This window comes from Genypterus blacodes, unplaced genomic scaffold, assembly GCF_046128005.1.
Source record: "Genypterus blacodes isolate CSIRO-AG114 ecotype Tasmania unplaced genomic scaffold, CSIRO-AGI_Gbla_v1 ptg000061l_1, whole genome shotgun sequence".
Lineage (NCBI taxonomy): Eukaryota > Metazoa > Chordata > Actinopteri > Ophidiiformes > Ophidiidae > Genypterus > Genypterus blacodes.
In genome coordinates, this window is record NW_027466873.1 from 2,910,392 (window position 1) to 2,929,703 (window position 19,312).

Here is a 19,312-nt window from a genome sequence, read left to right on the forward strand (position 1 = left end):
GGGGGTCGGCGGGGGCTTACAAAAGTCTTAGTTTACAATTGATCATGCACTGTATAAACTCGCTGTGTTATTTGGCTTGAGACTGTGTAATCAGTGGCTTTCGATATCTACTCGTTTTGTTTAAGTGAACACAGACAGGTGGAACATCTCCTGCGACAGATAAGCAATCCTACTCAATATTCTCTAACAATATTTACGTCTTTTCCCCAGGAGTCTTCACTGTCCTACAACAAAGTGGTTTTTTCTATCTTTGTGGAAAGCTTCCGCACATAACCAGGAGCTGCGGGGAGGGAGATGTTTTCCTCCGTCACGTCCATGTTAGTGTAGAAAAACTCCTGGCGTCTGGGCGTCAGATGGAGATGGGCAGTTTATTCTGTGCTTGAACACGTGCGCCGCCTGCGCTCTTTCATGAGGCAAAGTAAGAGTTCTGCATGGAGTAGAGGCGGTCGATGGGGTTCCCCACACGGGCCTGCATGGAGTTGACTTCCGACGAGGCCATGAAGCAGTCGCTGAGGCTGGTTAAGGACGTGTCGCTGTCTATGTCGTGGAATGCAGAATCGTTACCTGAGGAAGACACGGAGACAAGCGTCAAGGGTTTGGCAGGGGGGGATGGGGCGGGGGGGGGGGGGGGGGGGGGGGGGGTGCGTCATTTATGGCTTTGTGAAGCGATGCAAGCTTGTGCTTTGAGATTTATGGCAGTGTTGGGAAATTACAAAATACTAATAGTCACACTGAGAAATTGCTTTTGTGTGTCATCACAATTGTGAAAACTGTTTTGGTACATATCATCAAAGCTCACTTTTTGCTGCCCTCGCTGGGACAATTGCGGTCTATGAGGGAGCATGTAAACAAGGGGCATCCTCCTAAAAGATCTGGTTAATAGCAACTGTTTACGCCTTTCATAAAACCTCAACATGTTATTTCTCTGGAGGGAATAGTTAACTTTATTACACTCTGGATCTTAATGATAGTGTTGCACAAAATGGGGACAGTGTTCTGAGACATATCTTTTAATGCCTTGCCAATATTGTTCTTTTCCCCAAACCAAAAGCAGAGTGATGAGACTGGGGGGTTTGGGTTGTTACTACCGAGAAGAACTAAATGGAGGCAAATTATAAGGAAGTTATGAACTTGAGGAAATGGTCCCTGCGGGGCTTGTTGAGGACATCACTCAGAAATGTGTTATTCCAGTTCTGTCCCGCCGACTCACACTTGACAGGCTTGACTTTCTTCCTCCTCGTTTGCGTTTTTTAATTCTCCGCCGCCTCGCGTAAATCAACACGCCCCAGAGTTTGTTTTCCCACTCGGGCGCATTAGCTCACAGCCCTCCAATAGCAGTTTGAGACTGCAGCTTTATCTGAAGCACATCTCCAGAGCTGACCACATGTTTTTTTTACCGCCGCTGGGAAACGTCACTAGCAACACTGCCCTGTCTCGGTGCTGGGGGTTGGAGGGTTAAAACCATTTTACACGGAATTGAAAATGAACTTCAAAAAAGCGGTTGGGCTTGTGTTATCTCGTGTGGGAGGAGAAGCTGCTGGTTGGTCTCTGTGAGCGGCTTAAATCAGGAGGCTGCGGCCTGAACACATGTCCCACACTAGGGAGCCATGAGGTTGATCAAGGGACAGACGTGTGTGTTTTCTTAGAGCAGGGAGGGTGTGTGTGTGTGTGTGTGTGTGTGCCTGTGTTTGTGTGTGTTTCGGGGAGGGAGTTGTTGGATGCTCACCATATGGGTTCATGTGGTCCCCGGGCATCTGTGGGGGGGTGAGCCCCTGTTGGAACGGGTCCGTGCTGTAGCCGTTCTGATCCATGGCGACCAGCTGCTGCTGCGGCGGAGCCAGCGGCGTGAAGGAGTTCATCATCCCCTCCATCCGATTTGACATCACCTCTGCAAGGGCGAGCAGATCAAACGGAGAGACGGGGAAGCGGTTAGAGGAGGAAAGAGCTGAGCGAGGGAGCAGGGATGAGTCTGCAGAATGTAAATGCAGCACAGACACAATGGACGCACACATACGTACACACACACACACAGAGTGAGCGGCGGGGAAAAACATTGTGGCAAAGGCGTAAACAGCCGTGCACAGACTTGTAGATTCTCATTTTTGGGTTTTCCGTACGTTCTCTACTTTGCAATTTTTTTTCTTATTGTTTGTGTGTGTGTGTGTCGTTCATTGTCAGACTTGACCCATGACCCTGAATGCATTTTTTTTGATCGGTACTTTGCATGTAACATGTCACACGTGTGAATTTATCCACACACACACACACGGACACACATTGAGCACAAGCTGACGAGCGGGAAAAAAAGCGTGGACTACGCCATTACACCCTGGAAGAACAAGGCTATCAAGTCAGATGCAGCAAGCCAATCGGAGCTAAGCATTTCCTTAAAGAGACGGTACCTAAAACAAACAAACACCACTTTCTCACTCAGTGTGCACAACAAGTGAGGTCAGAGGTGGATCAATGCGTTATTTGGAACATTAAGGTTTCAAATTGTTTATAATGATCTTAACAACTAATTTAAAATGTCTCAGTTGGTTAGTAATTTTAAAGTATGCGGTTGTCTATCTGCGTCTCCACGGAAACCTCCTCTTTCCTGTGGTTTACTGTGCTTCTCCCCACAATTCCCTTCACAAACACAGCTCTTGGCTCACTGACGGGACACAAAGCTCTGGCAGCCACCCCCCCCCGCCCCAGACACACACACACATACATACACACACACTCTCTTCGGAGTGGCGAGTGTTTGTGAAACGATATATTTGCCATTTGTTCGGTTTGGCTTCACCAAAACTTTCTAGCGGATACATTTGAGGTGAAGCGCTCTTGTTTTCACAGTAACATGTTTCATTGTAGCGCTTCAGGTCAAGTCGACTCAAGAAACAACTTGTAACACAGTTTGACAGCATTGTAGCAGAACTACAGGCCGCCCTGCTGATTCACCATATTCCATTACCGCTAAGTTTAGCCGTGATCAAGCAGGTCGACTCGATTACAGCGTGCGCAGCGTTTCCAAGAAAGTGCACCGCTGTGATAAGATGTGGAATGGCATGAAAATGTAGCGACTAAACTATTTCTCTTGACAAACAGCTTTGAAACAATGGCCCCTCTATTGTCTGCGCCGTACCTTGGCCGAGTCTCTGAGAATTCTGTTGTTCTTGTTGTTGTTGCTGTCTCCTCGCCAACTTCTTCATCTGAAAAAGAAGGAGTCAAAGTTGTGAGGAACTCCCAAAACTAACATGCACTCTTTAATTTAAAAAGGATGCTCCTCGCTCTTCACCCTTGAGTGAACTGTGTAAAATTGTAGCGGAGTGCACTGTGTTGTCAAATATCAAAGGTTTTTACAGATAATCATCGGAAGAAGAGGAGGGTGTAGACGTTTAATGCGAGAGCGGGATGGATTTGCGACCCCTTGCACTTTTTTACATTTGTAAAAGGAATGCAGTGATATGTTTAACACACATAGTTGTGCTGATTTATGAGCCGCGCTCGTTTTCTGTGAGTCTAAGATGGAACAAGGCTGTTGTTGCTGCATGTTGAAGTGGAAGTGTGTGTCCTCACCTTGGCCCTCTGGTTCTGGAACCACACCTGCACCACTCGAACGCTGAGTCCCGTCTCAGCGGCCAGCGTCTCCCTCACCTGGAAACGTGGGAAGACAAGAAATTTTCAAGCATCACAAGGTAACACACAACACACAACACAACACTTCCCGGCAGGCTGAAGTCGTTTGCGTCCTTTGCATATCTGGCGCTTTGCCTTTTCCGCTTGCTTTGAATGTGAACATTGAATTAAGTCTTTTTGCGGGACCTCGCCGCTCGTTGCCTCTTCAAAGCCTCGGCGAGGGCGAAGCGACTGTTCCCAGCCTCGTATCTACGGACGTCATTGGGCGCAGGCGGACCGCGTTACAGCGCTACCTCACTTAAAGCGGAACAGAATGCCGCTCGCCACTTCAAAGCCACGCTCTGAGGTGCTGGAGATTTTTTTAATTTGAGAATTTTATTTGTGAAACTACTGTAGGGCTCGTGGTTCACATTTTAAAATCTGCATGTGTCCATTTATGCCAAACGCAAAACAGAGGAGGCTAAAAATAAACAACATGTCAGCAGATAAGCAGTCAGCATGTGTACACGCACGCTTAGACTGCAATCCAGGCAATAAATCAAACGTAAAGTATGGACTTATGAACGATATAAATCAAAGCATGCTAACTGCGACTAACAGACTTGATGATGTGATTGTTTCAGGTTTGTTGAGATTTTAGGAGAACTTGATTACACAACACTTCATGTCTGTATTTCCTCAATCGCAGCATATAAAAGCAAGTATTGACCGCCTGTAGACATGGTTAAGCAACTCTGATGACCTTTCATTTCATACACTGGACTTGACATTTAGGAAAGTTATGTATTACATGAATCTAACTGTAATTGGAGTTTTAATGCACATGTAGGTCAGGGTGATATTGACGTACCTTCCTGCAGGGTTTGGAGGACACCTCAAAGGAGGCTTTGAAGGCGCGTCTCTGCTGAGTGGTCAGGATGGTGCGCGGTCTCTTGGGCCTCCTGGGATCCTTCGCGTCGTCACCCTTCCCCTGGCCTCCGATGCCTTTCTCCGGCTTGATGTCCAGCTCCTCGTCGTCACTTTTCTCTGTGGAGAGAGTCCATTTGTCAGTAACATCAGCGCGGGTTTGAACCGACTACACCCCTTTAGTCAGTGACAGTCCGCTTGATTAATAGATTTTGGTTCTTGGCTATTTCCAAAAGATTCAGACACCACCAGCACATAATCAAAGGAGACACACGTGTTTTTAATACTTTGTTATCAATTTATTACAAAAAAGAATCGGCCACATGTACGATTAGACTTACAGAAGTCTAGCGTTTTTTGCTGGGAGACTACAGTGAAATATGCACATTTGTCACCGGGCGCTGGACGCTGTGTCACTGGTAATTGATTGCACTCAGCTTTGGCTGATTTACACTAAATCAATCTTTGATAAGGACACTACATCAAGTGCAACATGAAAAAGGAAACCAGAGTGCATATGGGGAATGCATCTTTCATGACACGGTGAGGAAATGTAGTTTTACTCTATTTCAGACCTTAAAATAGTGACAACATCTATATGAAGTGCTACATTTGGAGTGTCAGGAGCAGGATATTACAGTTTCAGGTGGTAAAGAAATAAAGCCTTTATTCTGCGATGTGCCATTGAAACTAAATAATAGCTTTGTTTTATTGCATTTTACTAGATGAGATGTTTTAAATGTTGCAAGAGGCCGAGCTTAACTGCAATTCATGACTTAAAGAATACTTATATATTATGTGATATTCATGAATTTTGCACATATCATCAACGTTTAGCTGCTGTTGACAATTTACTTTTACATTTACGACTTTGTTACTTTCAGTTCTGTTTTAAAATTGTTTTAACCGGGCTGATTGATTGTGGAGATGACAAATCGGGAAATGCGACAAATGATTCAACAACAGCGAAGTCATGGTTAAATTTAAGTTTCACCTGTTTGTAACCGAGCTCACAGGCTCAAAATGCCTCAAAAACATGAAAAATACCTTAATACATAAAAAGCATTAATTATCCGTCTGTATGAGGCCCCTGAGGCTGGAAACAAGTGCTCCCAAATCAGAACCAAATGAAGCCTAATGACGTCGGGGTGCAGCGACGGCGCACATGACGGCTCAGTGTCTCGTGTCATCTGGTTCTGATATGTATCTACATCTCTCCACTGAAAACCTACATTTCATCTGCCACATGCCGAGGTTAACCTCTGCTCGTGTCAACATTTTCTCCTTCTCCGAGATCGGCGAGACGTGCACAAAGACGCCATGACACGGCGAGGACGCGAGCAAACGAGGGAGCCGAGCAAATATTCCCATAAGTTGACAAAGGTTGACAGAGGCACAGATGTATTTGACAAATTCCCCGCTTTTGTGCATGTTTAAATGTGAGCCAGATGGTGGTGAACAGCGAGGCTTGGCGAGATGCCGCAGTGAGTGTGTGTGTGTGTGTGTGTGTGTGTGCGGAGGCTATAGGCGAGGAACACTAGAGCTGATAAGAATGGAGGCTTGGCTTTGTGCAGAAAGGCCCCAAATCCCTCTGTCACTCATCATGATACAGTGATTTAATTCTTTCCAGCACCAGATCCTGCCCACGCACGGAGAGTCATTAATACAGGGTGGCTCGGCTTCGTCCTGTTTCCCACTTCCTACTGTATATCACAAACCTACGCGCCGCACGTATATCACAACACCGCAGCCGGACAAGTTGTGTTTTTTTCTTTTCTTACGGCTTTGGCTGGACGCAAGATGGAGGCACGACGGGGAAAGAAAATATCTTGAAAATGTTTCCTGGCAGGCGGAGGAGCCAAGAAATTAGAACAGGTTTACAAACATTTCAAGTACTTGAGTATTCCATTTTGTATGACCTCATACTTCTACTACACTTTAGATTTTAAATGCAGACTGATGCATGAATTTTTCATTCCGATATCAACATTTGAGAGTAGGAAAAGTCGGCCAATATTCATTTTTTTACCTAAACGCGTAACATAAACGAGTGTTTCTTGGCAAGCATCCTTCTGTTTGACAGTTTAAGATTTACTGTGACGGCATATTTTACAGTTTTAAATTTAACAGCAAATTTACTGGAAATGACAAAATAAACATGAACAACAATGTTGCATGGAAACAGAAATAATTAAATAATAGGAAATTTAAATTCAAATAATTGTCAAATATATAAAAATAAAGCCTGTAAAATATTGACAAATTTCTTCATGCTTGTGTATTAAAATATATGCAAATAAATACATGTACTTGTCAATAAATCGGTCAGTCTTTACTACAATCCTGAGGGAAATGTTGTACATTTCATCTGATGGTGGCAGTAACAAATTACAGAAGATATGATGTAATTTGTGAGTTAAGTATATAAAGTAGTAAAATTTGCTCAATCTGCCTCTGTACATCATAGCAGCACCATCGTTGCATCTTTGTATTTTTCAGTAATTTACTTAACATACTGTTTGTAACACAGTATGTTATACATGAACTCCCTCCTTTGCCTAAGCAGATCTGATCCCGGTGATCAGCAGCTTCAGGGTTTCTATGTTGGCTGCCACAGTAATAGCAGAGTGCAAACAGTGCACACAGAATACAACACCCGAGTGCCACACGATGGTCACACCAGTGTGTGGTTCGCGCTGCGGTGCGATAGGGCGCCGAGGGCTCACCTGAGTCTGAGTCATCGGGGCTCACGGAGCTCAGCAGGTCCTTCTCGCGCTCATAGTCGACCTTGCACAGCAGCTGACCCTCCTTCAGGACAAACTCGTCACCTTTCCTCAGCTGGCGGTCGCACACGCAGCAACAGAAGCAGTTGAGGTGGTAGACGCACTCCAGGGCACGCATCACAAACTCCGTGGGGGCGATCTTCTCCATGCACCCGCTGCACTTGGTGGCAAACAACCTGTGGAGCCAAAGATAAAAAAGAGTGTAAGTATGTGGGTAGAAACTGCAATCGTCAGAGTTTTTGCCTGGCTGCGTTTTGTCCTACAGCCTCACTTGAGCTGCCCATCATGGGGTTTTGATTAAGAGTCAACTTGGCTGACCGATCCTGTGTGCAGCCAAGGAGGTGACTCCTTTGGCAGGAGCTCATCTGTTAAAATGTCTAGGGTGGGCCCGGCCCTGCGTCATTCCATCTGAGTTCAGTCACGGGCACCAAAACCTCTTTACAAATCTGGAAGAGGAGGCTGCATGAAGCTCTGGCACAATAAACATGATGGAATCTGGTTAAACTCTGAAGATCGCAATCAGGTTTAACACATATTTCATATCCACAAGTTCAATATGCATCAGATATCAAATCATTGCCGAATACTTGGCAGCCTGGGCCCTCTGTTTATATCTTATCACACTCTCTAATATTCTGCTCTGGTCTTCCCTACAGGTCAACACACACACACACACACACAAACACCACACACACTCTCTCTCTCCATCACCATTTCCGATACAACACCTCCGTCTTCTTTTATGCTCTTTCAGGAAGATGTTTGCATTGTTTTATTGGTGGCCGAGAAGCATTTAATTTGTTCTCCCTTGCTCAGAAGAGGCACATTAAATGCAGCTAAGAAGGCAGTGAGTGCGGTTGATCTTGTCCAGCTGTAAAAAAAAAAAAAGCTGGATTTATTAGCGGCCTCTTTGTTTGCCCTGGTCTGGAAGACAGCTGGCAACCGCCTATCTATTTGTGGTGAACATCTATTTCATTGTGCGAGGCAGGGAGGCAGGGAGAGGAGCAATTGACATCATCTGCTGATTCGGGACGGGGGATGAGCGATAGTGATGAATATAATGTGTAAATATGAGTGGAGGGAAACCAAAGGAGGGTTTTGTTATGGTAATGTTGTTATAGGTGCTGATTGAGTACTGATACGGTGTGTACGTGTGTGTGTGTGTGTGCTCAGTGTGTGTGTGTGTCACAGAGTGTCAGAGGGCTTTGAAAAGCAGCTGCATGCACGCTGGGAGCAGGATACTTTGGCTTTTGATGTCGACGTACAAGTCTGATCTGTATCAGCAATGCAAATGCGCCTGTTATCATAATGACATCACGTTTGATTAATTTGTTTTAACAATTTGTAGATAGTGTTACCTAAATTAAAATGCCAACCAGCGGGCAGTTGTAGCATCTTTATAAAAGCAAAACCGCGAAGATATCAGAACTGGCACTTCATAAAAGCCTTTAATCTTTCATTTATTACAATAAATTAAGCAGATTATTATTGGGCTATGGTAAACCACAAGGGTAATCCCTTAAAAAAGGAAAATTGGCATGTTCCTCAATCGAGCGGAATTCTCACTTTATGAAGCTTGCCAACCAGGATCAATCATCTCAACAAATCGACAAAACAAAAAGCAACAATTAAAAGTGTTAAAAAACAGAGAAAAAGCTTATCGGGGAGATCTGAGGCACAATTTTTCCAGTTTTTAGAGGGTTTAGTGAGCTGCATGCTGGGATTGGGGAGGTAGAGGTGATGAATCTGTCAAGACAAGTTCCCAGCTCTAAGTCTAATGTTTGGCTAATGATTGCCGGCTTAGGGGCGAAGAAAGAGACAAAAAAAGGGGGAAAAAGTGGAGGAAATGACTTGTTAGCGTGGTTTTGATACGTCCAGGATTCCGCGTTCGCCTTCAGCCGCTCTCTCAAATCTTCTCATCTAGATGAAAACATTTTCTTTCAGCCCTCTTTCCTTTCTTCTCTTCTCCTCGCCGAGTCTAATCTTGTAAGCCATTATTTTTCTATTTCCCCTCTCTGTCACTTTGCATTATTTTTGCTGCTGTAATTCCTATTCGTCCCTTCTGGAATCTTCCTGTCCTGCTTTGTCCTCCGGCCTAATCCGGACTTTCTGCCTGTTTTCAGTCCCCGGTCCCCATTCTCAGCGGGGATTCAGATGGAATAGCCACGCATGACGCCCCTTCTATGGCAACCACACCTCCACAGGAAGGCAACGGCGACTTTTCGGATGGGCAGAGAGGGCCTTTGAGAAGCTGGCAGCAGAAGTAAATCCTTCTCTAAGGAACAAGGAGAATTAGCAGGGAGCAGTGGACTAGGGATTTAACCCTACCCCTCTCCTTTGAAAGGCACAGTCGGTCCCACTCCTGCGGCTAGCCACAATCAAACAGAGGAGGAGTGGGGAGGTGGCAGTGGGGAGAGGAGAACACAAACTCCCTGAATGACACAAGCAGTGGATTGTGGAGGAGCCTAATCCCACTTTAATACCTTTCCAAGTTCAGCTGCTAAAGAATGCTCTTTAAAACAACACCACTGTGTGAGCAGTGAAGGCTGACCAGGAGGAGGCACGCCATTCAACCTCCACAACATTACCTGATTAGTGGTTTGGAAGAGCGAGAGGGTGGGCGGGGGTGGGAGGGGGGTCGGGCTCACTGGGCAAAACGGGAAACAGGGGAGGAAGATGTACATTTTATATCTTAACGTTGTTGTTGTTGTTGTCTGAGGTGGAGGTGCTTTGTTCTGTGGTCACTTTAGAGGCTGTAGGTTTGTATTAGAGTGAAAAGCTACATCTCCCCCCCCCCTCCAAACTGCTACACATCTAGAATTGTGTTTCTATAAAATAGATATAAATCATCTTTTTTATTCTTGTATTTTAAACTTAAAATTTACAAGATGTGTCCCTTTATGTCAGTCTAACTACGTCTAAATCCAAATTCAGGTGCTACTTTATTTGAATTTGTCAGTGAATTGCTGTCATTTCCATAGTCAAAAATTACACAAACAAACTCACCTAAGGACTCTTAATTTCCATATCGCTTTCACTTGACGCTAATGAAAATGAGGTGTTAATGAATATGTAGATCATCATTGACTAAGTACCCGTATTACAGACACCTGTCAGCTGATTGGTTAATGACAGCAGGTTCCAAATCCTGTTATTGATTACACATTTTGATGATATGACTTAATAATGTCTGCAGTCAGGAGAGGTTGAAAGAAGGAAATTAGAAATGTAAATGTTACATTGTCACATTAATTCCACTGATCTTATCCCAGGGGATGTTTACAGATGTTCTACTCTGTCATTCTTTCTCAGTGACCCATCACTTGAAAACTTGTATCAACCCCCGAAATCCACTTTCTGGACATTTAAGCGCTGAGTAACATGACTCCCACTGTTGCAGAAGCAGGTCGCCGTCAGAGTGAATGACTTCTGAGCGATCGGCGCCTCTGCTCGTGTGTTTTAAAAGACGGGGAGGAAGGGAGGGTGAGAGAGAGGGAGGGAGGGAAGGAGGGAGGGTAAGAGAGAGAGAGCGAGAGAAAGAGAGAGAGGGGGGCAGCGCCACAAAGGAGACCACCAGCGTGAAAAGCCACGTCCCCGGCCCTCGTTTCCCTCCTCCCACACCTGAACGCACAGATCAAGTGATGAGACCCTCCTGTGTGGATCAATGACTGCATCTCAAGCAGAGAACTGTCAATATTTGCTCAGGCCTCCCCAGAACTAGACTCATAAATGAAAAAAGAGCCGTTCTCAGCACATACCTCCCTCCCTGAGGCATCATTATGTCCTTCTTTTTAATCCTATCTCCACATAATCCCTTGTCTGTTTCCTTGTACATTACCTACGGGCTCCTCTGCCTCCTCGCTGACAGATTTTATCACACAGTGGAGGCTTGCGGGGCTACAGGCGCTGTTCTCCTTCATGGCCGTGCAAGAAGGAAAAAAAAAGAAAAAAGCATCGACGCAAACAAAAAAAACTGGAAACAGAAAGGAGCATTATGCAGAAGACAAAGCCCTGGGAGCGGCAGTTATTTTGTCTGATGAACACTCGAGCCGAGCCAAGTGCAGCCGAGAGACTCGCGTCCCTCTCCAGCTCCTCTTCCATCCCCTTTGCAGGCACTTTGGAGAACTATGCGCGCTCCCTTTGAACAGATTACAGGCAACTTAAAGTGTGACAACATCTTAAGCTTTCACCACATGTTGCCAATGATTTCCCTTCTACAGACATTACATTTAATGCTTCTGCCATAGCGATAAGGATCAGGAAGACCGGGTGGGATAAAAGAGAAGCCCAGAAGAATGAGAGCGAGCTGGGGGGGGGGCGTGGAGGGTTGTCGGGGAGGGTATGGAGCCGCTTATAGGCGCTTGATAATCATGCTACATTTAGCAACACGTGCAACAGTCTCACCTACTCCCCTTTGCTATTGAACAACACTCAAGAGAAATACCATAACAATTTAGGGAAGAATAGCCTGGGCTATTATGTCACCACATCCCTTCAAAGACAGAGGGGATGAGGATTATCCCTGCAGCAGCTGTAAGCAGTTACTTTGAAGATGGGCTGTGGTGTTTGGGCAGGAAACCTGTGGCCGTGCCAATCATGCTGAGGTGAGAGATGAGGCCTGTGAGGCAGGTCAGTCAAAAAGAAGCCCTCCAGCCATGACGGGAGGGCATGTAGAGCCACCGCTCAACCACGCTCGCTTCATATTTCCTGATTTATGGCCCGCGTCATCCATTGGTCAAAGCGGCACTCCTGAGGTCGACGTGTTGAGGTTTCCTACACGCTGCCACAGCAGTTGGAGCAGAGTAACTCAACAAAAACTATTTCTTTCACATGGATTAATGCTTTGTTGGTGCATCTGCTCAATGATGAATCAATTAAACTGGGTTTTTCTGTTTTTGTTTTTTTTTCATTACAAATGTGTTTCTAATATTCTGACCACTGATGTTCGACAAAATCTTTCAATTCGGGTCATTTTTTATAAATAAACTGATTTATTCAAACACTATGCAAACCCCATTATCCCATTAAAAGTCGTAGAAATCTCTGAATAATACGCATGCAGATGGATAAAACCGCTAAGATTATTTGTAGGGTTACTGTTGTTAAGTAAACCGATCACTCAATTACAAATACAGTTTTTACCCATGTAACAGCCAGATGTATGGCAATTTCTAAGGAACTTTCAGGTAAAAAACACATCGTTGTCAGCTCAGCCTGTTGTTCGTAAAAGGGAGGCTCAGCAGCAGAGGTCCTGAACTGGGCCACGCCTTACGTGAAATCACTCCCAAGCAACAGAATCAAGAGCTCCGGCTAAATAGGAAACATTTGATGCCCAGATGTTACACATGGACCAACACAGGCGGCGCTTTTCAACCTCTGCCTGAACACAATGAAAATTACTTATGTATGTTAACGCGCGGTTCTACTGCTGCTCTCGCACACTACAGGTCCTAAAAATACAGCGGCGACCCCGAAACGTAGCTAACGCAGCTGTCTAATTAACACAATTATTGCATTGAGACAAACTTTGTGTCTGCAGCCATGAGTCCATGAATAGTAGAGCACAAGGCCGTGATAACGCCGCGTGCATAAGTGATCTGGGTAGCTGACCTGCTTTCATAGTATCAGCATTTCTCTTTGGAGCATAGATTCATGGAAAGTAATGAAGCCAAATAAAAAGTGCCATCCTTCTGCTCCCAGGGGCCGACTCCAGTCAGCTCTAAAAGCTGCTTAATCACCATCCCGTGCTTACTACATTAGCATAATAATGGCCTTTAAATTGAGGCTCTTTGTTTTTTAATTAAACTCCCAGCAGGTAAAAGTAAAACACATTAACGGGAGATGTGTACACCACTAATGGCCCAAAGGTGCCTTCTTCATCACAGAGCTCAGGCCACAGGGTCTCTGCTTGTTCCCCGCACAGGCGCTCAGCAGCGGCTGCCTGGGAGTCCACCGGGAGGGGGGAGGAGAGGAGGGGAGGAGAGAGATGAGCTGATTGCACTCGGCATAGCAAAGGGCCAGATAATAGCGGAGACGTGTCGGTTAGTGTACCGCCTGTGCACCTTCCAGACGCCACAGTGTACCGTCCTACCACACACATGCACACACACACAAAGCTACTATGAGGGGAAACATACACCGGCGTTTTATTCCAATGGCGGCGCGAGCTCCTATGTGCTGGAATGCGGAGTCCCGTACAGCATCTGTACATGAACGTCACATTGCAGCTGCACACAGAAATCCAAACCCTCAAGTTGTGACTCAGATGACCTAATTTCAGTGCCTGAACGTCTCACACAGGACTCCACCCTTTGTGATACAGCGACATGAGCATTACTGCATTCATGTCAAGTCTAAGTGACTACAGAAATATCCTGATTACAAAAACATGATCATATCTCTTTAAGTGTGTATTTTCTAGTAACTCAAGTTGATATTGTAAACAAGGAGGGTGATTTGAAAAAATGCTAATATATGAAAGGGTTGATTGATAAGTTCTGAGCCCAACTGGTATTTATTTATCTATTTTTGTGTCTGTGTGTGTGGATATACTTCTGATGTTGTGCATGACTAACATGTTCACTTGTAGCTCAGTGTTTGTAACTCACAAGGTCCACATGTAATCAAGCATCTGTGAAACCTATAAGATGGACTCAAATCACCTGATGTGGCCTCCTCTTTGTTGTATACTATAGTTCAGGAGGGTTCATTTTGGTGACGTGTGTGTGCAGTCGTATCAACAAGTCGTATCCTAGTTACAAAACACGACAATAAATCATGTATGCATAGCTGTCATAGTTTAGCTTCTAAAATTAAGAGGTTGATATGAGAGATAAATATAACATCAATGTTGCTTCTTGATGAGCCTAACAAGTGAGAGCTGTGGCATTTCTGTGGAGGTGATTTAACTCTTTAGGCCCTCAAAACTATTTCATTTGAGCTCAGTGATTGTAACAAACGAGTTCTGGAGGTAACCGAGGCGCCAGGAGTTGTATAAGATGAACAAACCAGGCCAACATGCAGTAATTACGTTGTATCTTGCTGGGTGCTACACGTGATCGCTAGCTTTGAAGTTGTTTAGCACCCACCCATCTCACCTGCTTTGGCCTCCTCACACTTTGATCTGTTCCCAAACATGAAAAAGGCAGTGAGTGGAACCTGTTTTGCCTCAGCGGATGACGTCACACATGACAGCCCAGAGGTGAATATTTATGACTCGGATCTTTTATGCACAGCTCAGCAATTATCAATCGACCTCAGTACCGTATTAACACATAAACTAGAGGCCTGGTGTGTAAAGAGGATATGAGACTGATGAAAGCTTAGACATTTCTCCTCTATTATACAACATTTTAAAATCAAAAGCCATAGAAGTATACTGCACTTTCACTCAAAGCAACAGCGTCATGGCAACAATCGTCTTGCAGCAGCAGTACCTGCTCACTTGTACCTGCTAATGAGCAAAATCCCTCTTTGCATGTTATGGAAAGAATCCTCCTCCCCAACCACACAGGTAGAACAAAGCATATGGAGTGAAAGGACAGTGTGCTGGGCAGCAGAGAAGGCTAAGTACACATCTAAATACAAGAGTAAGCAGGCAAACACACACAAACCAGCCTGTTTGGACAGCTGCTGTTCCGGAGTGTGTAAAATGAGTGGAACATCACATTTAGGCTCATTTTTAGAGCTCAGAACAAACAATGAAAACTCACTTAGAAAACTGGGAGAATTATGAGAATCAGCATATTATGTGGGTTTTCAAGGCAGCCGTGTTTGCACTTAAACAAATAAATTAAGAGATTGTGATTTCAAGGATCATGAACGTGCTTTGCTTTGCTTTGCTTTTTCTTCAGCACTTCGATTTTCAAGCAAGCGAAGCCATTTGCAAAGGCCATCGCCGCTGGAGACGCGACACGTTTACAACACTCGCCCTGTAAAAAAAAAAAAAAAGCTGCCCGGACAGCTCCCATTAAAAAGCCACTGTAAAAAAAAAAAAAAAGAATCCTCCGCACCCGTTTTATATTTTTTAATAATTCTACCGCCGCCTCTCTGTTTGTCTGCCCCTTCCAAGTTAATCTGGCTGAGGTGGAGCAGAGCCCCGCCATTAAGGGCTCGGCCTGCGCGGCGAGCCATCGGGGCCCGGCTGCTGCTGGAGACAGAAGCGGAGAGAGAGTGATGGCTACAATAAGTGTAATGGCTATCACATGTTATGGAGCTATGGTCGACCATAACTGCCCACAGATACTTGGGTTTTATTCCTTTAATGAGGGTGGCCAGAAAGTTCACTCGAAGTCATTGCACTTTCCCAAAACTTTGCAGGACTAAAAACACGCATGTTTCGCCGTCTTGACGATCTCATAACGATTTGCCTCCAAACTCTTCAACATTTAATTATTATTACATAAATGTCAGAGAGCTGAGAAAGCTTCTTCCGTCGCTGAGATACTTTACTTACTTTATCGTAGGAAAATAAATGTACTCATCTTACGGGTTCAGCGTCGGAATGGTTAAAAAACAACATTTGGATTGGAGGGCTCTATAATTACTATTGACCCGGAGGTTCCTTGCTCTAAGAAATAAAACAAACAGTAATATGAGGTGTTCTAAAGCACGAGTCTGCAAATATGCAAAGACGGGGTCCGCTTGAGAGCATCACGCTTTGGCTTCTTTTCTCAGCTCCTAATCTGTGGGCCTACACAATATTAAAACGGCTTTGGAGCCACTTGTGACCCAGCTGTGCACTAATGAAAAATTCCACAGCTCCGTGCAGAGGCCGCTGGAGCTTGACCCCTCTCCACCCCGGGCCGAGCAATGTCCATCTTGAGGAGTTTACCAGGGCTCAAAGATAGCGGATTAATAGGTAGCAAAGGAGAAAAAAAGAGACAATCTGGTGAGAGAGAGAGGAGAAAGAAGGCCCCTCCCCCCTCTTTCTCTTCCTCCGATCTTGAGTGTATTGTGTGAAGTAAAGTGTTTGCCCTGGTTTTAATGGGCAGAGATGATCTGCGCGTCATTGTGGCTGTATGAGAGGCTCTGTTTACTTAACAGGGATTCAGTTGAAAGCACAAAATTAGTTTTGGGGGGGCGGGTGTGAGGGGGGGGCAACAAGCAAGGGAACCAGGAATTAGACGTTGTTCACCAGGTCTGGATTCATCTGTTTGTGATCCTCTTGTCTGTGTCACCACAGAGACGCCGCCCCCCTCAAATATGAGTCAATCAGCTCTGGTCGATATCAAACCGCCTGCTTGTGGAAGCAGCAATAGGTTCTATATGGATCTGTCTGTGTGTGTGTGTGTGTGTGTGTGTGTGTGTGTGTGTGTGTGTGTGTTTTGGTCTGATCTGCTCATTATTGACTGGATCAGCACTCTGTTGTATTAATTATTTTTTCTCATATTGCTGCATCTCTATGTTTCTGTATTTCCTTTCGGAGAAAGAATCTCTCCCTGCATTGCCTCTCCTGAGATTTCTTCCAATTTTCCCTTATATGTTAAGGGGTTTTCATTTCTTTGAGGGACTTTTTCTGTCATCTTCTCTGCGAGCTTTGAGCCGGGTTGGGAACCGTTGCTGTGTGGGCCTCTAAAGCCCTTTGAGACGTCGTATGTGATACTGGGCTACACAAATAAACTCCACGTCTCCTTCCCTGCTATTTATTTGTCCAAACTAAAGCCTGATATTAAGGAAATGCTGTCGTCTCCTTTAGCGCCAAGTGACACACAACATGAACATCGAGAACAAAAATGTTCAAAATTTGGAAGGAAAATGAAAAGAAATGAAGAAGAATCTTTGATACGTGGGGGTCGCAATATTCGCCATCGTGCAAACTGAGGGAAGAAGGGATTTTTGTCAGGCCTTTCACAGAGAATATGATGGCATTAAAAAGGGCTGACTGAATTCACCAAATTGACAGAGTCGTGACAGGAATTTCACCCCAGTTTAACTTCCGCCGAGGGACCGACGTCAACACAAACGCTCATCAGTACCAACAATAAAAATCTCTCTCTCTCTCTCTCTCTCCAGGAGCATCCAGATTGTAGATGCTCTGAAATTGCCACATACTTCAAAAGATGAATCCACGTAGAGAGAAAGACGTCGCTGCTAACGGGAGACTGGGGAGAGGGATGGAATAAGAGAAAGCAAATGAAAAATAAACATTGTTGTAGAAAGACAGGATGCTTTAAGACCCAGGCACCAGGGATTAACACTCAGATTAGCATTCAAACAGTATATTTGAATTTCTGATCAGCGTTCTTCTTCAAAGAGCTAAATCCCAAGATTAGCAGGTGTTATGCTAAAAAGCTGTGTGTGTTTTTTTTGTTTTGTTAGAACGTAGCTACACTAGCCAAACAAATATGTCTTTGAGTTTGAAGGGCTGGCATGGATGTATGGCTGTAACCATGGCGACTGGATGGTAGTTAGGAGCCGTGGAGAGGAGCGCAGTGTTGGAATGTGTCAAACAGACAGAGGGGCGCACACACACCGCAGAGCAAACCAAAAACCTGCTGTTTGGCTAAAACACCATCCGCTACGTTACTGAGACCACCTACAAATACCAAGAGTTTATATCCAGAGGAAGGCAAAGGTCATTTTGCACCGTGGTTATTCCTTTAATGCACTTTCTCTATTGCTTTGATTTAAGGGTTTGGGAGTTGGACATAAAAATGATACATGAAGAAAGGGAAAAAATGTAAAAGTGATGTATAACTTAGTTCAGCGATCATGCCAGGAGTTCCTTGTTTTGGCAAAAAAGGATTTAATAGTTCGCTGGAGAGAAATGGTGGTAGGTTTGCAGAAAATACCCCCACGCAGGTTCGGATTGGCGATCTCGCAGGACTTTTCAGAGCAAAGTCACGCAAACCTCATATCAGAATCATGTAAACTCTTGCCTCTGATGTTTTTCTTTTTGCCGGCAAGGAGTGTTGAAGGAGTGTTGTGCCTGAGTCACCAATCAAAATAGTTCAGAACCAATTTTGACAGCTTAATGAACGGTTGTAGGAATCGTCCCAGGGAAGAAACCATTACACTGTGTGATATTCAGAGGGAGATCAGAGGAGTGCTATAATGAGTGCTTAACATTGGAACATAGGGTGTGTTTCTTTGTCAGTTTCTTCCCAAGTAATAGACCAATCTAAGGAAAACAAATTAGACATATTAATCCCATGATAGACTATCATTAGGTACAATTAGATCCATATTTTATACTTCAGTTTACGACACGTCTGCTTAGCTTTTTGCTTGTGTACATTGGGTTTGTTTGATTGATCCAATTTTGATGAAACTTGGTGGACAAATGGGAAATTACCCAGGGAAAAAAAATAAACATTTCTGCCAATCCAGATCCACTGACAGGAATTCTAAAATGTCACTTTACCCCAATATTTTTACATATTCTTTAAAAGTAATAAATCAATCCCAATGACATAATGTTATCAGGCACCTTTATCCATTGATAAAGTGTCCATATGGGAATATTAGTACAGATCTAGCAAAACATTTAAAAAAAAGTTTCTTATATAAAAATAAAGCCACCAAGTCAAATTATTATTCCAGATTACAGGACAGTATCGTATAAGGATACAGACAGAAATTCTATCTAGGCTTGTTTGGCCTTGGAGGAGGTAAGGTAATCCCATGATATAATGAATCAAATTGTTACTTTGATATAAAATGTATAATAATCAAGATTCCTGTTAGATAATCTACAACATTATATTGCATCAGGTGAACTAGAGTGAATTTACTTTTACATGAATTTGAGTTATCACAGATAATTGATCATTTTGAATTCATATGTGATTCCATTAACTGCTTGCACATGTGTGACTTAAGCTGTTTGGAACAAAATGTGGCTTTCTGCTCTGAGCTATGAACACCTGCAGCACACAACATGAAGGCTCTGCTCATATCGTCATCATTGTTATCTTCACTATACATTCCAAAGAAAGTACGAGAACAATAAATGAATTGTCTGGATTTCTGATTCTTGCTGAAACTTGTATTGTGTG

At 44.2% G+C, this 19,312-nt stretch overlaps 1 protein-coding gene across 3 annotated transcripts in view; it reads right to left on the reverse strand.

Moving 5' to 3' along the window:
• Nucleotides 1-366: 366 nt before the first annotated feature.
• The window catches only part of lmx1bb (LIM homeobox transcription factor 1, beta b), a 45,453-nt gene continuing 26,507 nt past the window's right edge, over nucleotides 367-19,312 (reverse strand). For 2 of the 3 annotated variants that reach the window (XM_076154323.1, XM_076154324.1), the window contains 6 exons: nucleotides 7,257-7,489; nucleotides 4,475-4,650; nucleotides 3,565-3,642; nucleotides 3,131-3,197; nucleotides 1,727-1,888; nucleotides 367-564 (listed from right to left, as the gene is read on the reverse strand). In XM_076154323.1, the coding sequence (XP_076010438.1) occupies nucleotides 407-564; nucleotides 1,727-1,888; nucleotides 3,131-3,197; nucleotides 3,565-3,642; nucleotides 4,475-4,650; nucleotides 7,257-7,489 (874 nt within the window). In that variant the 3' untranslated portion in view covers nucleotides 367-406. Of the gene's footprint in view, nucleotides 565-1,726; nucleotides 1,889-3,094; nucleotides 3,198-3,564; nucleotides 3,643-4,474; nucleotides 4,651-7,256; nucleotides 7,490-19,312 lie in introns of all 3 variants that reach the window. The other variant, XM_076154322.1, reaches the window with a different exon arrangement.